General features: G+C 40.4%; 1 protein-coding gene across 1 annotated transcript in view; it reads left to right on the top strand.

The window, feature by feature from the left end:
* Positions 1-22,218, top strand: part of Pdhx (pyruvate dehydrogenase complex component X) — a 70,089-nt gene that overhangs the window by 5,657 nt on the left and 42,214 nt on the right. Inside the window, exon 2 of the mRNA XM_075961551.1 lies at positions 11,377-11,457. Coding sequence (XP_075817666.1) covers positions 11,377-11,457 — 81 coding nt within the window. The remainder of the gene's footprint in view (positions 1-11,376; positions 11,458-22,218) is intronic.

The following is a 22,218-nucleotide window of genomic DNA, read 5'->3' as shown; positions in this document are numbered from 1 at the left end:
TAGCCTGTTTCCAAGGATACCTTGGCTATTTCCTATAGAAAGTATTTGTGTTGCTTTGCAAGCATACTAAATAAACCTGCGAGCAAGTAAGATATATTTTAATATAAAAGTTTCAATTGTAAATAAATGACTAGGTCATCCATGTAGATAAGTGACCACAGTAAAGCCAATAAATTGGAAGTCTTGACTCAGATCTAGATGTGGGTTAAAGTCTCTCATGCGTTTAGGATCATGAGACCACTTGTTCCTAAACATAAATACTTTTGAGTTTTCATTGGCCCAGACTCTTCCCTCAAGTGAAGAATTTCCTTCCTTATTTAAATGCATCTTCCAAGTCTTTTCATGTAATTGAGAGTTCAGATGAGAAATAGTGCTTTCTAAAAGGAGGAGGACTTAGTAAGTGACATTTTTGTGAATTCAAGGTGCTGTTTAGAACAAGGTGCTCGTCTGTGCTGCCTAACGTGAGCCAGTTGGGGAGACCTCTGTGGTGCCGTGTCCTATAGTAAAGGATGCAGCCAGCCCCTGATGACCCCACAGGAACACGAGCTGCGGAAAAACTACACCGACTTCACTCTTCTCTCCTTGTAGTTTCCTGACTGTACTGCCCAAGGCTGAACTCAGCTGGAGGCCAAGTGCAAGGAAGCCAGTCTATGTAACCCACTCCGTGTAGTGTGGACAAAGACAAATGGCAGGCAGCCTGTCACCGACTTCTTCCCCTCAGCTCTTACACTTCTTTTCTCCCATCACTTTAGTATTTAAACTAGTAACTACTGTATGATGTATGTATAAAAGTCCACATGTTAAAGAGTGAAACAGTCTAAAGATGATGTCTATACTTGAGAAGTCAGTGTAGCTTTTGTGGAATGTATCTGTCAAACAATAACATAGACAGGATTTTATTCTGCAGCTCAGGCTGGCCTTGAGCTGATGATGCATGTCAAATATTCAGCCAAGATTTATTCTTTATGTAAAAGTAGGCAAGCATATCCATCTTCTATAAAACTTTGTTTCTGTCTTTTACTTTAAAATATCTCAGAATCATTTCTCTCTCCTCTCCTCTACTCCCTTCCCCTCCCCTCTCCTCTCTTCTTCCCTTCCCTCACTCTTCCTCTCCACTCCCTTTCCTTCCCCTCTTCTCCCCTCTCCTCTTTTTTCTCTTCTTCACTGTCTTCCTCTCCCCTCTTCTCTCTCTCCCCTCCCCTTATCTCTTCTCTCCTCTTCCTAGATTTCTCCTACTTATTCTCTCTGTCCACAAGCTCCACCTATCCTTTCAGTGCCTGGCTATTGGCTGTTTAGCTCTTTATTAGACCAATCAGGTATCTTAGGTAGGCAAGGTGAAACAACAACACACCTTTTCCTAATTAAACAAATGCAGCAGAACAAATGTAACACACCCTTACATTGTTAAAGACAGCAGAAACACTGTTAAAGTAATATTTCGTAGCAGCACTAGACTCATATTTTTAATTATTATTCCTTTTACTTTTGACATGGTTATGTCATTTTCTTCTTTTTTTTCCTTCAAATCTTCCCATACACCCTCTCCTTCAAATTCAGTTTCTTTTTTCATTAATTGTTACCTGCATATGTGTGTATGTGTGTTTATAAATATGAACTTCAGTACTTTGATAGCTGGACCTTGGTAATCAGGAAGAGGGATTGACCAAATAAGGGAATGGACCTTGTGGGATGAGCTTCAGGAATGTAATCTAATGCTTTCTAGCAAGACAGAGGGAATGGGCAGAAGAGTAAGACCTACCAGAACACGTTTGTTGGTGTGTAGAAAAGCTATTGACTTGTGCAAACTGATTCTGTATCCTGCCACATTGCTGAGTTTATTATTTTTAGTAGTTTTCTGCTAGAAGTTTTGGGATCTCAAATGTATTGTATCATGTCATCTGCAGATAAGGATAGATTGACTTCTTCTTTCCCTATTTCTATCCCTTTAATTTATTTCTCATGTCTTATTGCTCCAGCTAGTACTTCAGGCATAATATTGAAAAGGAGTGGGAAAATGATATCCTCGTCTCATTCCTGACTTAAGTAGAATTGCTTCAAACTTTTTCTCTATTTAAGATGATGTTAGCTGTGGGTTTCTCATACTTAGTTTTTTATTATGTTGAAATATAGTCTCTCTAGTCCTAAATTCTCTAAGAATTTTATCATGAAAGCATGTTGGATATGTCAAAGGCTTTTTCTGTTGTCTATTGAGGTGATCATATGATTTTTGTCTTTAAGTTCATTTATTACTCTTTCAATATCCTCATTTGCTTTGGGTTTGTTTAGGTTGCTGCCTTCTTGGTATAATGTTGGTGGTTTGGTTGAATCTAGAAATTTATTCTTTGTTTTGTTTTTTTTTTTAAGATTTTCCAGCTTATTGAAATACAGGTTTTTAAAGTAGTTCTTTGTAATAATATGAAAAACTTTTTGGTGTCTATTGTAATGTTTCCCTCCCTGTTTATTTATGATTCTGTTAAATTAAGGCTTTGCTTTCTTTCATTTGGTTAAGTTGGGCCAAGGGTCTGTTTATCTTCTCATAGAATCAGCTCTTAGATTAATTGATTCTTTGATTTGGTTTCTTTGATTCTATTTCATTGATTTCTGGTTAAGGATGTGGGCATTCTGGCTGGCAGCTGACTCTTTATGTAGGTTCTGGAAATCTGAACTCAGGTCCTCATGTTTTAGTGCTCTACCAACTGTGCCATCTCCTCAGCCCTTCTTTTTGACTCTATCAATGACTGGTTAATTATATTCTTTTTTGGAGACATAGTCTCTTGTTTTTCCAGCTGACCCTCAATCGTTAATGCACTCAGTAGTAAAAGATAATCTTGAATTTCTGGGACACAGGCATGCATCACTGTGTCCAATGCTAATATACTTATTTTATAAATCTACAAAATATAGCTGGGGGTTGCATAAAAAATTCTCAGATGCAAGGGGATTGTGAATGGGAAAATTTTAAGCCATACTGTGGAAGTCTATACAGCCACCCCATCATACTGCTGCAACTTGAAGACTCACTTGACATTTATTTCTCTGCCATCTGTGTTTTAGCTAAACTAGTCACAACTGCCATGTTTTCTTTGCATAAGGGTTCCTTTATCTGCTGTATCTTTTCTCTTCTCCTTGCCTTGCTTTGTTGCCTAACAAAGATTTCTTTTAAGTTTATGTCATAAAAAATCACATGTAACATAAAAGTTTTCATTTTGACTATTGAGGTCCTGTTTTAATGAATTGACATTGTCGTGTAGCTGTCATTACCGTTTGACTTTTAGTTATGGTAGCTAGTAGTGTGATAGCATTGAAGGTAGATTTGCTAATGATTTTAATGAGAGATGCAGTTAGCATCAAGATGAAATAGAGCAGGTACAGAAGTTAATGTACTTGAACTGTCAGAATATGGCTGGATGATGGGAAGAGTTTAGGCTAGGAAGGCAAAAAGGCACTTGTGACTCCATCTCTCATTACTCTAGAAAGAAATTGTGATATTCTGGAATACTGTAAGATATTTCAGTATACTTATCCAACTATCTAGATACCTTAGGAATTCATCTTCTAAGTGTCTATCAAAAATACTCTGCCTGTCAATAATACTTAGTTGAGACTTAGTCTTCTCCAGCGCCCATTTGTAAAGACTTTACATGCATTACCTCACTTCTTTATAAAAATCTGTATTGTGATTTAACAAAAGAGGAAGCTGAGGTACAAATAATAAATAACTTACAGGTGAAGGAACTGTAATTTGACACAAGTAGTTTATTCCTACTCCATTCTTGTGCCTTTAAAAATTAAATATTTATCAGTATGTGTATACTTGTTAAATAAGAAAACATTTTATTTAGTACAGTAATACACACTATATTAGTATAATGTTTATTAGTGCAATAATGCATATGCCCAAACACCAATAGAGGCTTATAACCCTGGAGTAGATCTCTGCCCCTTCTCCAGTGAACTTCTTTAAAAGTTACAGGTTTGACTCGAAACTTTTTCTGTCATTAGACAATCTTTGCATTTAGACATTGTGGATGATTTCTGAACAGTAGAGTCCTCACTTTTTGCTACTCAGTATTTTTATTTTGTATTAGTTTATTTTATAGATATTGGTTGTACTAAACTATATTGTGTGCCCCAAAGGACCATGATCAAGCCCATATTTTAAAAGCTTTGTTTTGCATTTCCTGCAGGAATTGCTGTCTTGCAAAACATTTTTGACTCCATAAAAGTACATCAGCTAATGTTTTGGTTGACTTTAATTTTTCATTTCTGTGTGATAATTAGACTTGATGCACATAGATAGGTAATCTTCAAACACTTCAAAGACATACACAATATGGTGTTTAAATGTTTTAATAATTTACAATTCTGTTGACATGAGACACAACTGCTCCTGGCAGCACTGATCTACTCCCAAGACAATGGTGGGCACCAAAGACACTTTATAATGAAGCTTGCTTTCTTCTTGGCAAAACTGGAAAAGTTGGGCAAAGCACTGTCCTTGCCTAGACTGCTAATAGTAAGCACACTGTCCAATCTGGAAAATCAGGATGCAAGGATAAGTGACTACTAAACATTGTCAAGACAGAGCAGGACAGTCTTTTGAATTTTCATGCTTCTGAAATTGGTCTGTCAGATATTCTAGACCTGTAGCCAAAGTTGGTTGCCTCAATGTTTCAGAGATACTTTTGGTGACTGTTCAGGTAGCCAACTGTTTCTGTCATTTCTTGCATCTTTTGGAAGTCACTTGCATGCATTTTTTGCTAACTCAGGTAATATTATTTTCCATCTCAGGTCTTTGATAGGGCTGAAGACTAGATAGTCACAACTACTGTCCTCCCATATCTTAGCTAAGGCGTATTAGGTCCAAGATTTAGACTCTTCAGGATAGGACAGCTATTGGAATAATATGTTATTTGCCTGTTACCTATAGCCTGGACATTTACTATGTGTTTCTTGCTTGATATTGTTCTTGCTGGTTGTAGTTCTATTTTTGTATATGTTATTACCCTTTCTTTCTCTTGTACAACACTTAATAATTATTCTTATTGTATATAGTTTTGTATTAGGTTTAGAACCTTCTTATTTAGACAAAAAGGGCAAGTGTTGTGCTAATTGATTCCGCCAGTAGTTTTGGGGTTCTGGCCTTAGGGCATGGCTTCTTGTCTGAGTATGTGATCTCTTAAAAGGAGAGAGATCTTAAAAGGAGAGAGACAGGAGTCACTGCTCTCTTGGGTTGTGAAGACCTGGCCAGGCAGTGTGAAGCAGCGTGTGGCAGGTCCCCAACTTCCTTGGTCCCAACTCTGTGAGTTTGTTTTTCCCCAAAGCACCCCTTAATAATTGTGTGTGTATGTATGTATGTATTTGGAGTTTTTGTAATACAGACTAGGTAGGTTGAACCTAAATAAATTCCAAAGGCCCCTTCTTAATTCCCTCCAGAGAAAGGACTCTCTGGTGTGCTGTTAAACAGGAATGGGATGGTTACCTAGTTCTGAACTGAGACACCTGGGCATCCATCTCCTCCCTGTTCACAGACTCCTCCCTGATATAGGATGCAGCTTTGTAGGGTCTTTTTAGTCGGTTTTTAGGCAGCTGTTTACTTTTCTACTTCCAAAGTTGTATGCCATTGTTCTCCATTTTCTTATTGGCTTCTGTTTTCAAAATGACAAAAACGAGGACATTTTCCCTCAGTGTTAGGTAAGTTTTGGGAGAGGGAGTGAAATTCCATAAATGTATTCCAAAACTTATTTTTAAAGGAACAATTAAAGGTCCCTATAGTAGGTAACATGACTGACTAGAACTGAACAGCTGTTGTTATTTGGAGTACGATGTTTTCGTCTTTGCTATGTGCAAACAGTAGGTAGCAGCTGGATATCATGTATTACCGTTGTCTTTGGAGCATCGCTAGCATGCCAGCCGAGGCCTGGAGCAACTGTTTCGTCCATGCTGCCGTACGTTTGTTTCTGTCACAGGCTGTGGACGTCTCATTCTGTCCTACCAGCACCACAGCAGAATAGTGCGGCACAGAGGAAGCTGGCAAGCAGTCATTTGTTTTAAAGTGACACGGAAGTCTCCTTTATTCACTGCTTCAGGCTGTTTTTTCTCCCTAAGACAGGCTGCAGTCTTACTGTTCTCTTCCCTGTTCTGGGTTTAAATCACCTGCCCTTCATTCGGCTGTGTTCCGTTCAGCCTGCAGATGGCAGCATTGCTTTATTTGTACAGCAGAGTTGCTGCATTTTCTCCGTGAGTTCCTGCCAGGTCTGAGCTAAGAAAGCACTGGGCTGTTTGCTTTTGTCTTTGTCTATTCATCTCATGGTTTTCCTGTGCCTAGGTAACCGTTCAGTGAGTGGGCTGGAGAGTGCCACTTGACTGTACCGTCTGTAGACTGCCCAATGGCCTTAATTACTTTCATTATTGTCGTGGAGCTTAGATCTGCTTCACAGTGACTCCACAAAGCAGTTTGCTCTGCAGTTTTATTTTAAGAGTTTGTTAGATTAATTTATCTGTTAATCTAGTGATGTTTTAAAACTCCTGTATATATCATGAATTTAAATCCTCAATATATTTGATTTTGCTGAAATACTAGTTTTGTTGCCAGGATAAAAAGATACATTAAGAAAAATAAGTTAGAATCAGATTATTATGCCACATTTAAAATTAAACTCAGAATTTTGCTGAAGGAAAATTGACAGAACAGATTTGAAAAACTGAAGAAATTACTTCAACTTGGTGATGATTTGTTCAGACAGTTCGTATTGTACATCGGTCAGCAGCATCCCAAGCGGTTGTCATTTTTGTGCTGTTCTTCTGAGGCAGAGAGATAGGAAAATAGGTTTAATGGTTTGTGAGACATTTTCTCTTAAAAGTTAGTGTGTCAAAGTAAGATTCTGGAAACATGCTCCACTGGGATCATCTTAATATTGACTCACTTGCCAGCCAGTTAGAAATATTCTAACTGGTTTATAAAAAGGGGCAAGCCTTGCACTGCTACAAAAGGTTAAATTCTAGCAAAACATTAAATATGTTTATGTATTGTTTTAAAGAAACTGGTATAGCCAGTTGAGCAAACTCCTGACCTGCTTTGCCCTCACATTTGCTCTGTCCCCACTGGTCGTTAGGCAAGTTGATATTAGTAAGAGATGGTTGGTGCGCCTTTCACAGCCTTCTCAGTCTGGTGGGAGCAGTGAAGAACTGTTTGCCGGAATGAAGGAGGAGACCGTCAGTGCTCCCTCATGAAAATGACAGGACGTAGCTGCAGGTTAATTCAACTCCAGGGAGCCAAAGAAGCATGTGCTGTTTCATAGTGTTGATAGCAGCCACAAAGGGCAGGTAGTGGTTATGTGTAGGCCTAATCCCTAAAGCCTGCTTTATTATTGCATATTTAACTTTCTCCAGCAGAAAAAAAATGTTTGGGAAAGAAGTATGCAATATTCTAATCCAAAGAGGATCTATTTGAATGAAACATGTGTTCTTGTTAATAAATTAATGTGCATGGTTTGAAATGGCATTTTAGTAGGAGAGTCTGCGACTGCTCAGTTTGAATCAAAGCGTAAGGCACATCTGTAGTAAGCCTGCAGTCAGTCCACAGACAGCGCTGAGTAATGGCCACATCCAGAATATGCCTGCTTGCCTTTGTCGCCTTCATGGAGAGGACGGCTAGTGATCTGCAGCAGCAGCCTGCGTTTTCTTGTCCTTACTCAGAGATGCAGTTCCAGCTCTCCATAGACAGTGACTGTGTGAAGAGTGCCTACGATTTTTATTATTTTTTTTTAATTTTAAAATAAAAATTTTGGAGCTATTGATGTTGTACTTTGGGAAATAATACTTAATAAATGCAGACATTTCATAATGTAGTCTTTAGTGGGAGGAGCAGTGGGAACGTGAAGGTCTCTTAGATGAGCCGCTGCCGTAGAAAATACTAATGAGAGTCGTCATGTCATGGCATCTGAGCCAAGTGTGGAAATACTGAAGAGTCTGTCTTGAGAACTGATTTAATATTTGTCGTAAACTGGGATCCGATTGTGGGAACGCTGTGTCTTTTTATTTCACCTCTCTGAAGTGGAATTCTAGAGGGCGGATAAATATATTCATGATCATGACATCCTGCCCCATTATGCCAGGCTTGAACTTTTAATAAGAACAATATATTGGGACTTTTTTTTTTGAAGCTGAGCTTTTCAGAGAGATACTCACTTCTTATTTAGAAGTAAGTGTGGCTGTGCTTTCTTATTTTCCAAGCACATTTGTCCCTGAGTTTAAAAAATAAATGTTTTTATAAACATTCTTTGGGCAGGTGTCTTTGTTTAGCAAGCTGTGAAAAAGGTAATCAGTACCCACCATAATCAGAGATTAAAAACTCATTAACTTCAAAATGTGTTCCATGTATTAGATTTTGAACTCTTGCTGAAATTTTCATAGCTATGAGTGTGTAGTCATTACAGTTTGAAATTAGACTTGCATTACTAATGTTCTGTAGGTCAGCATTCACACTCATGCATGTGTGTGCGTGTGTGTGTTTTCTCTAAGAAGACGCCTACTTCAGTTGACCTAAGACTTCGATGGTCTCTGAAGGTAACAGTATTGAGGTGGTACTTAGACCTCTGTATTATTTCTACCTATCTAGAATCCTAATGTGCTGCTTTTAGTGAGCAAAGGTCTGTTTTACTAAGGAAAAGACTTTTAGGGCTGTTGTGTAGCTGTAATTTGCATCTCAACTAGTGTTCAATTGGGATTGAAATGAAATGATTAGTGATAGTGAAGGAAAGCCAGAGTGGGCAGGAGTTGAATGGTCTGTGTTCTCTAAACTTTCCAAATAAGAATGCTTTAATAATTAATTTGGAGTTAAGAGACCCATTGAATCTATTTACCCCTCATATTTTTTATTGTTTTTGCTTTATTTTGTGTGTATGGGCATTCTAACTGCATGTATGTTTGTGCATGTATGCCTGGAGCCACGAGACCAGAAGAGGTCATCAAATACTCTGGAACTAGATAGAGTTACAGACGGTTATAAGCTGTCATGTGGTTTCTGGGATTTAAACCCGAGTTCTCTGGAAGAGCAGCAAGTGCTTTTAACCACTGAGCTAGCTCTCCAGCCCTATTTACATCCGTCCTACTACACTTGAGATCAGCAGCTCTCTGCTGCATTTGAAACACTCCTTACCAGATGTAAAAGTGCTTTCTTCATACTGCAGGTCTTTATGCCCAAGGTAAAGGTATACTAAGTGTTTTGTTAGACTTAGGAAGAGTGCCTGCGTGGGGTTGATAGGTCTGGTTTGCTATGGTTGATTTCTTGGTGACTAGGCTACCCATAACCATTGCTAAACTGATGAATTGCATTAAGGGGCATTAAGGGACACAGGGACACAAAGTGCCATAGTATGATAGGGGCCAGCCTTGAGTTAGGCAGGAAAACTAAACTCTCTTACCATGAGGTGCAGCTTCTCTTGGAAATGGGAATGCTGCCAGGGAGTGGTGGCCCATGCCTTTATTCCGAGCACTCAGGAGGCACAGGCAGGCAGATAGATCTCTGTGAGTTTGAGGCTAACCTGGTCTACAGAGCGAGTTCCAGGATAGCCAGGGTTATTTGTTACACGGAGAAACCCTATCTTGAAGAACCACTCACACACAAAAAAAAAAGAAAGAAAAAGAAAGAAAAGAAAACAAAGAAGATAGGGAAGGGGAATGTTGATAAGGGAATGCTCTGTAGACGTTGGGCTATTATGATGGTCATTCCACGTTTCTAGCTCTTTAACACTGATATCTGTAGTGATATTTTGTTTGTGTTTTAGCAAATAAAGCTAAGCCACTGGAGGCCAGGGAGTGGTGGCACACACCTTTAATCCCAGAGGCAGAGGCTTGGGAACTCTGTTAGCTCAAGGCCACCCTGGGCTACACAGGAGATTGTGTAAAAGAGAAGCAAAGTTCACCCAAAGGTGATCCCAGCACTGGGGAGGTGGAGATGGGATCAGTATTGCTGGGCAGAGAGGGAAATGTAAGCTTGGAAGAGACAGGAACTCAGATGCAGTCTGAGGACAGGATCGCCCCTTTGGTCTGAGCACTGCTGGAGAGAGGTAGAAGTCTCTCTCTAGTGGCTGCTGCACTGCTCCTCTGACCCTTCAGCTTTCGCCCCCTAATATCTGACTCTGGGTTTTATTTATTAAGACCAACTAGAATTCGTGCTGCAGATACCAGTTAAAAGTCAGGTGAATGGAGATCAGATGGATAGGTAGAGTCTAAGCACTGGCTTGGCCGGAATAGGGAATGGCTTACTATCTGAGCCCATCTGTGGATGGACTTCTCAGTACAGCCCTGTATTTAGACTTTGGGCTTTTGGTTGTGGGCAGGAGGTTGTGTGTGAATTGCTGCCTCGAGCCCACAGGAAGAAATGTACCTGTGGATCTGCCTCTGAAAGAAGACTGATACTGTCCAGCCCATGGAAGACCCAAAAGGAGAACACACATTTACTATAACCAAATTATTCTTCGAAGAAATGACGACATGGCTCCTTGTTCTCCCTGATCTTTCAGAGAGGACTGAAAATGCCTTTACCATGAAGCCACAGGCGTTCTCCATTTGAAACTAGAGTAAAATCAATTAGGTTTCCAAAAGGAAATTTCTGATCCCCTTAAACATTTGTGCTAAATCCTTTTGCTTATAACCCTCTAACATCAAGAGAAAAGGAAACCATATTCAGTCCTGTTTACATTTGGAATGTATGGACTGTGTTGCAGTCCTTGAGTTCATTGGGGAGAAGACATTTTATGGGAGACTCTGGGAATAACATTTGTTACTCTGGTATTTTACTGGAATAACTTTCATATAATTTATAATATAAAAGTTACGAGGTTTTTCAATGAGGTCCTAAACAGTGAAGACTCTTGGGAAGGGTGCTGGGTGATTATGTAGTGTCTCCTTTAGATGTCTAAGGAGAAAGCAGTTCCTTAGCTATGCTTCACTAGGAGATTTCATGGGTCATGTGTGCATTTTTAGATCACCTATTGGGATCTGAGGTCTGCTGAACCCCTTAGATTTTCCTGCCCATTCACCCTTGTCAAGGCTGATGATCCTGCTCATTCTTACTGACAACATCAGTTGCAGATTGAATAGCGTAGAATTAGAAGAAATTAAAGCAACCAGGTTCTTAATGTCTGATCTCAATTATTATTTTCTAAGACATTAAAACCTTGTCTTGGTTTTGTTTCATGCCTTTTAGTCATGAAAAAGGAGCTGAAAGTATTCTAAATATTTAAGTATTTGTTAAAAAAAAACCTATGGTTTTTTTTCCATAGTCACTTCTCAATAGACTGAGGCACAGTGTGTGTGTGAGAGAGAAAGATATGTATGTATTTTGGTTAATATCTTCTGTTTTCATTTCAGCGGATCCTATTAAGATCCTAATGCCATCGTTGTCACCTACAATGGAACAAGGGAATATTGTGAAGTGGCTGAAAAAGGAAGGTGAGCAATGTGTTCCTGATGTCTTCCAGCTTGCTTATTGGATCATTTTGTCCCCACTGCACCATGTATTTAATGTAATTCATGCTATAAAGGAAATGTGTTGCTTTGCTGGTTGGTGTAAACTGATATAAATAAAAGCTTCCCATATTGGTGTATGGAGTTTTCTGGCTTAACCATCTCTTTTCACTTCACATGACTGTGAATGCTTCAAGGCTTCCCCTTTCAGCATTTAGTCCTTTTTATGGGAAGTTGGGAGGTGCTCTCATTAGAAAGAACAAATGAATAAGAATATAACGAAAACTCTTAATGAAACACAGACTGGTGGAGCTGGATAGAAAATGGGGCAGTAAATACTCACAGATGTTTTGAGTTTGAAAACCACACAATTTTATATTCATTGTGTTGTGTCAAGACTAAATTACAAATAAGTCATATACTATATAAATATTTGTTGCAGATACTAGGAAAATACTTGATAGATTCCTCTATAGCTGATAGTGTTGTAAATTCCCTGCCTCTCAGAATCTATAGACAAAAATGGGGAAAAAGTATTAAATTTGCTAAAAAAAATTTTTTTTGTAGAGCTTGAGAAAGTGCTTAGCAGTTAAAAGCACTGGCTGTTCTTCCAGGGGAGAAACTCAGGTTTGAGTTCCAGCACTCACATGGTAGCTCACAACTATCTGTAACTTCAGTTCAAGGGAATACAACTCTTTTTTCTGGCCTCCATGGGCACCAGGAACACACGTGGTACACAGGCAGGCTTGCAGACAAACTGCTCATAATAATGATGATGGCGATGATGATAATGTGCTTGTATGACTGAAAACATTGTAAACCAAATAAAAAGAATCTAGTGACAACTTGAAAAAAAGAATGTTTGTGGTTTGTATCATGAAGTATAAATACTCCTAAAAATTTCAATATATAAACAGGTGGGTCCAGAAGAAAGGTTCTAAATTGCTCTTAAATGTGGGTCAAAAATATGTTTACTGATAAAGTAAACGAGTAAGTGCTACGGAAATAATCATGTTTCCTCTGTTATATACAGAAATGTAGACGTTTGACATTTGATCTGTGGATGGAACTGTGGAAGTGGGTGCCCTCAAATACTCAGAGGGCAAAATAGTCTAAGCACCAAGAATCTACAATGTCTAGAAAGATTACGTTTATATTTACTCTTTGGCCCTGCAACCCTACTTCCAGGGACTTATCTCAGTGTTACACTGGTAAGAATAAGACAAAACACACCACATGTAAGGCTGTTTATTACAACCCTGTCTGTTTACAGTAACAGAAAATGGAGGCAGCCCAAAGGGTGGTGAGGATGAGAGCCATTGGCTAACTTTTACAGTGTCTATAACTGTATAGTGAAGTATATAGTCTCTCCTTTTCATGTTGTGCAGTGAAAAGTAGCAGGGTAGAGACGAGGGTAGTGTGGTTCATCAAAAGAGGAACGGTAGTGCCCAGACTTCAGCCGCCAAGACTGTGGGTAGAGTCAGTGGTAGAGCACTGCCTAGCGGGTGAGAGGCCCTGGAATCAGTGCCCTGGAAAGGATAAGCGAAAAGCTTGAAAGCAGCAAGTGGTTGTGATGGAGAGTATGGGGCGGGTGTGTGTGTGTGTGTGGAGGGGGGTGACGGAAAGGCCTGAAGGTAGATGTCTCTGAGTATAGCTTTGCTTTTCTCCTTGACTTTGGAAAAATACATATTTTGCATGATCTTAAAACAAAATTAAAATGTAAAAAGCCCTAATATTGAGTCAAATTGAAACAGGTGAATCTGATCATATATCTGGTTGCAGGGAATGCTGTTTTAAATGTCAGTGAAGTTGCCTATAAATACCTAATAGACTAGCTAAAGGAGCTCCAGAAACAATCCTGAGGGTGAGTGCTTACACCGTGATGGTTGGATGGTTGGATTGGTGATATGAATGGCAGACTCATATGTTTTTTTACAGAATAAATCAAAGGAGTAGTTGAGGTTGTGGATCTGGGGACCCTGATTTTGGTGTGGGTCACAGACAAAACCAATGAACAAGAGCAGAGGTTAGAGAAAGACCCCGTGACAGTAATTTTCAAAGCCTTTCCTGGAAATGTGTAGAAACAAGGACCAACCTAGAAGTCATGAGCACTAACTACCATAAGGCATCACACTGCAGTCTGTTAAGGGCCAGTGCCCACTGCAGTGAGTGACGCTCCGGGAAGCATGCTGCTGCCAGAGCAGGAAATATGCTCAGGAAGTGAGGCACGAACTTAAGAGGGTGTGGGAAGTCCTTTTGTCCATGTGTTACTTTTATTGGTTAATGAATATATCAAATGAGTTTGGTTGTTGGTGATACTAAGTTGTTAAGAATGCTTGATACAAAACTGTCTTTAAAGGTGTGTAGCAGCCATTTTACCAGACCTCAAGTGTCTAGCATGGTTCTTAGAAATGAAAGACAGAATTTCTAGACCAAGGAGATGAGTGTGCTGTGGCTCTTATGACAGACAAGGGGAAGGTACCATGGATGTAAAGGGAGCTGGGGAAGACTCTGTGTGTTCTGGGCCCTGCTTTCCTTTTCCATCTTGTCGTCATGGTTCCATTGGTAGTTAAGAGTAACCCTTCCAGATACTGGCCACTGGCCAGTGTCTTACTACACGCTGTCTAGCTATCCTCCCTCCTCTTTATTTATGCTACAGCATTTGAAGGAAAGAGGACAGATCTTTAGTCTGTATTCAGACTTACTAGGTGTACAGAGAAATTGTAGGGAACCAGGTTCATTCTCTAGTATTTGTCTTGAGAGCTGGTCAGGCAAGTGTTAGAAGAGGACAGAGGAGGGAAGAGCAAGTAGCTCGCTCTGGCAAGACCTTTGAGGCTGTCCCCGTGTGATGCAGATGTCCAGTCTAGTATTTAGTGAATATAGTGTATGCAGCGTTGAGGGCATGGACAGAGATTCTGACTCTTGTAGTTATGTTCGGACTCCTGGAAGTCTAGTGTTCTTAATGTCACTGCTGCCATTGGTTGTAAGTGTGGAGACCAGGAAGAGAAATATGCTGGCGTCCAGCAGGATTCAGGTTCCAAAGAGGAGGTGTGGCGTCTGCAAGGGGATAGAGGCTACTAACACAGGATGAGGGAGATCAGATGGCTGTCTGATGTGGGAGTGTCATATATCAATCTGTTGATTTCATTGGCTAAACAATAAAGAAACTGCTAGGCCCATTTGATAGGCCCACCCTTAGGTGGGTGGAGTAAACAGAACAGAACGCTGGGAGGAAGAGGAAGTGAAGTCAGACTCGACAGCTCTCCTCTCGGGAGCAGACACCTCAGAGAGACACGCCATGTCCCAGCTCCCAGGCAGACGCAAGCAATGAAGCTCTGACCCAGGATGGACATAGGCTAGAATCTTCCCAGTAAGCGCACCTAGGGGCGCTACACAGATGATTAGAAATGGGCTAAATTAATATGTGAGAATTAGCCTAGAAGAGGCTAGATAGAAATGGGCCAAAGCAGTGTTTAAAAGAATAAAGTGTCCATGTAATTATTTCGGGGCATAAGCTAGCCGGGCAGGCGGCTGGGGTGTTGGGGACGCAGCCCCGCCACCCATATTACTACAAATGGCGCCCACGTGATGGACTAAACCCACTTAAAAAAACCTGAGAAGGCTTAAAAATAAGGGAGAGAGAGTTTAACACAGATTTTTGCTGTTTGTTGGTGGCGTGCTGTAGAGAGATTTCCTGATTCGGCAACAGCAGCAGAAAAAACGCTGTGTCATTTCAAAGCGTGGCTTCCTGGGGCTGTGCCGCCAGTGCAAACTCTGGCTTTATGTTTGTGTTCCCGCTTGGGATGGGAAGGAGAGAGCTCTGAGACCGTGACGATGACTCAGAGCTCCCCGCCTGCTCCTGGGCAAAAGGCAGAATCAGGCTTAGGCAGGCGGAAGAGCATGGCGGATTCCTACTGCCATACAGAGATGTGTTTTCAGACTGCGCAGTGCTCTGCGTGTCAGATTTGGACGTAACTTGGATGAAAAGAATTTCTGTGCTGCATGCTCAGTCTCAGAATTAAAGTGCTGAGTGCCACTCCTACCTGGCGGCCCCAGAGCTGGCACAAAATGGTACGTCCTCCATTTTGAAATTTTCCTAACTCAGCTTTAGCTGCAAAACCCTGCAGCTCATTAAGAGGTCCTGCCACAAAACACTTAAACGGTGTTGACGAAAAGCTGAACGCATGCTTTTCAGTTTTCAACCTTAGCAGGAAAAAAGCTGCGCTGTTTAAAAATGCCAGCTTTCTGGGCCATCCTGCCAGGGCAAACTCGACTGTTTGAGGCAGGAGGGCTGGCTACAGAGAGAGGACTTGAGTGTTGTCTGTTGTAGCTTGTTTGATGGCAAGGACCTCAGCCACAAGGTTGAAATGGCAAAAAGCTAAGGAATGGACTGGATCTAGCTGGCAAAGCCACGCCTTTAGTCCTACTGAGATTGCTTGGTAAATTAAAGACTCATGTGGTCAGAAAAACAGAGAGAGATACAGTAAAGAGAGATTCAAAGACAGAGAAAATTTCTGAATGGTTTAAAGTGTGTAAAAATATATGCAGATTAAAAGTTAAAATTCTTAAAGTAAACCTCTGTGACTTCAAGGTGTGGTAGCACACGCCTTTTATCCAGTGCCTTAAAGGCAGAGACAAACAGATCTCTGTGAGTTCAAGGTGTAGTAGCAAACACCTTTAATCCCAATGCCTGGGAGGCGGAGACAGGCGGATCTCTGAGAGTTCAAAGACAGCCTGGTCTACAGGGTTATTCCAGGTCAAAGATATACGCTCAAAAAGCAAAAAGTTAACCTAGGAATGTCACAGCTTAGATTCTTAAGCGCCTAGTGATTTAAAGGTGCAAATCAAAAGTGCTCCTGGATAGTAAAATATTGCAGATTCACAATAGGACAGATTCAGACCACTAAATGAGTCACACTGTTGGATGAATGTACGTAGGCTTGGGAGAGAGAAGAAAAATAATATAGAAAATAAAGTTAATGTTAAAAAAAAAAGGTAAAGTCTTTAAAGAGACAGAGTACAGATAGTTAAGAGATAAAAAGAAATAAAGAAAAATAAGCCACGTAAAGATGGAAAATTCACAGAAAGTCTGGATTATGTACATTGTGTTTTCTTTAAAATTTTTAACTGTGAAGGAGCTAAGTACAGAGAGACATTTCATTACATGGGCTGCCAAGCTAAACCAGAATGGATATAAGGGTATTATGATTTCAGAATTTGGGTCTAAGGACATGATGCTTTGGAAAGGAGTTTCTTATTTTGTTTTCACAGAGGATGAGACTCTATGGATTTCTTCTATTCCGATTTGGTATGATGGACCACGTCCTCCTGAAGGGTTGCTGTGAACATCTTCAGAAAATTGCTCTGCTCAACTGCCAACTGAGATGAAACTAGCACACAGGTTATACCATGAAAGACCTAATTAACGACGCCCCCATTCAGCAGGAAGCAGTTTGGAGAGAAAAAACTGCGCCCATGTTCCCAAATATGGTTTATCAGTTCTTTTACATTTAAAGGGGTATATGATATAGGTATGAATAATTTGCATTAGTATAGATTTTGCTTTATTGATAGAGATTTAAGGTCAATTTTGTTGTATGTATGAGTGTTTCTGGTTTTGATTGGGGTATTGTGATTGTGTAGTTCATTTAAATATGTACTATATAATTAAGAAATATAGGTTGTTAATTGATAATCATCTATAATACTAAAGCTTGTAGTCATGTTAGTTAGATTTTCTAGCTATATAGAGATATATTTTAGATAGAGATTCTTCATGTCTTTCAAAGATTACAGAATAGGACATTTAATGTTTTAATAACTGAGGACTTTTCATGACAATGAGACACTCTGCTCCTGGCAGCACCAATCTACTTCAAGAAGAAGATGGGCATCGAAGAGGATCCTTATGGAGTTTGATAGCCATTTGGGCAAGAAACTGCTCTTGCCTGGACTATTGCATAAACTGGACACAGAGAACCCACAGAGAGAGGACTACTGAACTTGCCTAAGGTGAGATGATCTTTCGGGGTTTCTGATTCATGAAAGAGTCTGCGAGACATTCTGCAGGACACAACAGATAGTGACTGAACTGACTTTGAATTTTCCTGCTTTATGGAAATGTCTGCTGGATACCATGGGCCTAAAGGCTGAAGATGGATGCCCCAACGGTACAGAGGAACTTTGGGTGACTGTCCAGGCAGCGAGATGTCTCTGTCATTTCTAGAGTTTTAAAAGTTGCTTTTTTCTTGTTTGTATCTTTCTGGAGTCTTTGATGGAGTTAAGAATAGTTAGTTATAGTTATAGTTTTCCTTAGTTATGATAAAGATTATTGTAACTTTTACTTGATAACTGTTTTATATGTAATTTTGCTATGTTAAGGTTAAAGCCTTCCTTTTTTTGTTTAAACAGAAAAAGGGGAAGTGATGTGGGAGTGTCATATATCAATCTGTTGATTTCATTGGCTAAACAATAAAGAAACTGCTAGGCCCATTTGATAGGCCCACCCTTAGGTGGGTGGAGTAAACAGAACAGAACGCTGGGAGGAAGAGGAAGTGAAGTCAGACTCGACAGCTCTCCTCTCGGGAGCAGACACCTCAGAGAGAGACGCCATGTCCCAGCTCCCAGGCAGACGCAAGCAATGAAGCTCCAACCCAGGATGGACATAGGCTAGAATCTTCCCAGTAAGCGCACCTAGGGGCGCTACACAGATGATTAGAAATGGGCTAAATTAATATGTGAGAATTAGCCTAGAAGAGGCTAGATAGAAATGGGCCAAAGCAGTGTTTAAAAGAATAAAGTGTCCATGTAATTATTTCGGGGCATAAGCTAGCCGGGCAGGCGGCTGGGGTGTTGGGGACGCAGCCCCGCCGCCCATATTACTACAGCTGTCCATCACACCTTTTATGCGCTACAATTGCACAGAGATTAAATGGGAGGAAGGGAGTACGTGAATTGGATTGAGGAAGCTGAATTGACCTTGACAAGATAATAGGTACCAGTTGTATATTAATGGGAGGGTCACAAATTCGTCTTGCCAGAGATAAGAATGACTCCTTTTTTAATAATCAGGAACCCACTTCAAGACCCTGAGGGAATAGGGACTTTTGTCTAATGCCTGACTTTGGGAAAAAGACTTTCCTCTGGGGTCCAAACAGTCCATTATAGAATATTGCTTTTTGGGGGTGTGTATGAGGCTTAGTTTATCCAAATAGCTAAAGCTTAAAAGTGAGTAAAGATGAGGCTAGACAAATATTACTGTGAACCTGAGTAGACTTTAAAAATTTATGAATCTTGATTATCAAATATGTCTTATTTATCAAGCATCTTATACATTTCTAGCTGCTTGGTGTTAACTAATATGGAAGTAGGCAAGGTTATCATGCCATATGGTTCCATGGTGGCAGGGATTTTTTTTTTCCCCAAAGAATTACTTTGTTTAAAGAAGCTGCCATTTTATACATTTTCATCCTTCAAAGTCCTCACAAAGTTTCCCAAAGGAAAAGGCACTGAGAACTCTTCGAACAAATGGGAGGGTTGTTGAAGTGGAAGTAGAAGTGTGCTGGGGAACTGAGATCCACACAGTCAGAGTGCTGGAGCTTTGGAAGCAGCAGTGGCCACCATGGCTTCACGCTGGAAGTGAGCTTGCCAAATGAACCTGGTGACTTAGGACAGAACTGTATTTCTTTAAAAAAATAATAATAATCTGGGTACTAGGAAAGGCAAGAATATGCATGACAGACCGAGCCTCCCAGCAGATCAGGCTGGAATGGAGGTAAGGAGTATGTCGTATTATGGTTGCTGGGTCTTGGGGTATTACACTTGGCTGGGACTGTTGCTTAGCTCTTTTCATTTATGGGGAGTGTGTTTGTGTGTTAGTATGTTTTCTTCCCTGGTTCTGAGCAATTTGGGTAGCCACTGTGCACAGTTAATTAGTGAACCCTTGGGTATATGTAACAGAGATCCTGGAAGGTGTTACAGACAAGCTCGTCCCTATAGAAGCAATGGACCTAAGGAAAAGTGAGAAACACCCAAGACTCTACCCAGAGCAGGAAACAGAAAGTGGAGCCATGTGCCATACTGGGCCTGAGCTGTGGTCTAGAGCTGCTGAGAAGAGATATTTGAGCAGGTCAAGAGGTAGGAAGAAGGAAATGGGTTAGTTCAGGCTTGAATATGGTCGGTTTTGAGATTCTTGTTAGTCACTGAAGGCAAGATACTCAGCGTGTTACAGGAATTGACGTTCCAGCACAAGGTGTGTGTTGGTGACTGAAGTGTGAGTAATTATCATATGGGCAGAGTTCAGTGCTGTGTGACAGCGCAGTTATTGTTGTTTTTGGCAATTCGTGTGGACTAAGAATTCCCATTCCCTTGAAAGTTTGCTCTCATGAGCTAATGAAGTCTTGGGGTTCAAATTTACAATACTTGGGATTTTGTGAGTGAGAACTCACTGGCCAAGGCTTTTAATAACTTTAAATTATCTGGATTTAAAAAAATCCATCCTGGTGGTACACAGCTTTTAATCCATGTGGATTCCAAGGTCAAGCCCCATTTTCTGAGAACGCGATCCCAAACCTAGTGATGTGCTCAGAAGCAGTCATCTAGGCGCAAAACTCAGTAGGCATAGCCAGCAGCAGGCGACACCTACCTCCAGGATCTGCCCCTGCTTGGAATTACTAAACTCAAAATGCGTGAATTTGAATTAAAAATGCTATGCAAAAATATCAGGCAGAGAGAACATTAATTGAAAGTTCTTGTCATGAAAAGTATTGTCCATAGAATTAGAAAATATCGTTGAAGATTGGGTGAGAAAGTGATAAGTCATAACTGAACAGAAGATTTGTGAAGCATGCGAGGAGTTAAAGCCATGAGAGATCAGAAAGAGAAGGCTAAGATGAGGCACATCCAGGAGAGCCAAAGGAGAAGGTGGAAGACAGAAAATGTTCAAAGAAACATTTGACCGTGCTTTCGTTGTGTAAGCCAAAGCCAGAGCTTCACTGAAGCCCTTGGAGGGCTGGCTCTGCATCTTTAATTATCAGTGCCTGAGAAAGTTACACGTTTATAAGTAATGTGATCCATGGGCGTCTGGGCGAGCTTTCTTCCCCTCGTGACTTAGGACTTTGTCTGTTTCCATATTCATTGCTGCAGGATGTTGGCACCCCTAAATAGTGATTCAAAAAGATTAAGTTCCCTCACACTTTGAGAATTTCTAGACTGGTAGCTGTGAGTGTTGCAGCTCACTGGCAGTCTGATGAGGTGCTCCCAGTGGAACTGGGCACTATGGTCCTGAGGCAGGATGAGTGCGGTTCAGTCTCTGCTCAGCTTCTCCAACAATGCACTCCTTTCACATATGACAGACAATGATATATTTTAATCTTCTGGAGCATATCTCCCTGCAGCTTGCTCTTAAAATTCTGTATTAAGCCAGCTTGCATGTGTGGAAGGGGGTGTTGTTTAGTAATATATTGGAAGTAATAATAGATACCATTCTTAATCCTTGTTTCTTGGTAATTCAGAAATCATTTGAAGATTGTTGCACTATGATCTAATGTGCTAAGTGCAATACATTTATAATAGCTTGGTTAATTCATTTTGTGTTGAAAACAAATTTATATTCTGACAGGTGGTTTGTATCCACTGTTTTTGTTTGGTAGTGAGCTCTTTATTGACAATAGTCACTATGATTTAAAGCAGTTATTTAGAACTTAATCCACGTAAGAAGGCTGAAATTGCAAGGGAAGACTAGATAACGGTCTGGTGCCCTGTCAGCCGAGTGTGATCTTCAGAGACTTTGTTCCTAAGTCTGAGGCTTTGTAATTGCAACCACACCTGACCGTGCTGCTCTGAGTACATGTATGTTAGAAGCTAGAGGGTGCAGCGAGGTGAGTCCTGCCCTGAGATTCACGTCTGTGCAGTGCTGGCCACTCTGGGAGGGAGTTAACTGAATTCAATCTTGGCTTCAGAATTCTAACAGAAATCATTTTCTTTTTATTTTCTAAGTTAAGTTGAAGAAAAGCAAGATAAGAGCTTATATGTAGCATGATCAATAAAAATCCAGAGACAGACACTGGGGTTCAGTCCGAATGTTAGAAAAGCAAACCAGCCAGCCGCTGGCTTTTATCTCTACCTCAGTCCGAAATGGCGATCCTGCCACCAGGAATCTCAGAATGAGACTGTGTCTGAGAGCCGTCTCCTCCCATTTTATTATCCTCTCTAGAGCTGGAATTGTGCACCACTACTGCCTGGTTTCTATGGCAAACTAATGTGGCCACTGGGATTAAAGGTGTGTGTTACCACTGCCTGGTCTGTAAGACTGACCAGTGTGGCTGTCTTACTCTCTGAACTTCAGACAACTTTATTTATTAAAATACAATTGAAATGCCACTATACATGTAAGTTAACTTCATCTTTTGAATGAGTGAGTCAGAATAGTAGTTTTGTATTTTATATTATATTTAATTCCAGTCTATGAAAATGGAATAAAATAACATAAAATTGGAGAAGGTGTTTTTAAAATGTTAGTCTGTATCCACGTTTCCAGTCTGTTGAAAGATGGGTTGAGCTGTAATCCCATCCTTACTGAAAGCTTCCTAATGGGATATGTTTCTGTGTTTCTCCTGTAAAGTGAGCATTGTTTCTTTTTCCCCAGTTGGAAAGTCAAGTGTATTCTAAAGATTCTTATTTCCCACTTTTTGTAAAAACTTGTTTTCTGCTCTGTGGAATAAAACCAAACTGAGATAATTGCACAGA

The sequence above is a fragment of the Microtus pennsylvanicus genome, chromosome 2 (genome assembly GCF_037038515.1).
Source record: "Microtus pennsylvanicus isolate mMicPen1 chromosome 2, mMicPen1.hap1, whole genome shotgun sequence".
In the NCBI taxonomy this organism is placed as follows: domain Eukaryota; kingdom Metazoa; phylum Chordata; class Mammalia; order Rodentia; family Cricetidae; genus Microtus; species Microtus pennsylvanicus.
This window is presented reverse-complemented; position numbering and strand designations above follow the sequence as displayed.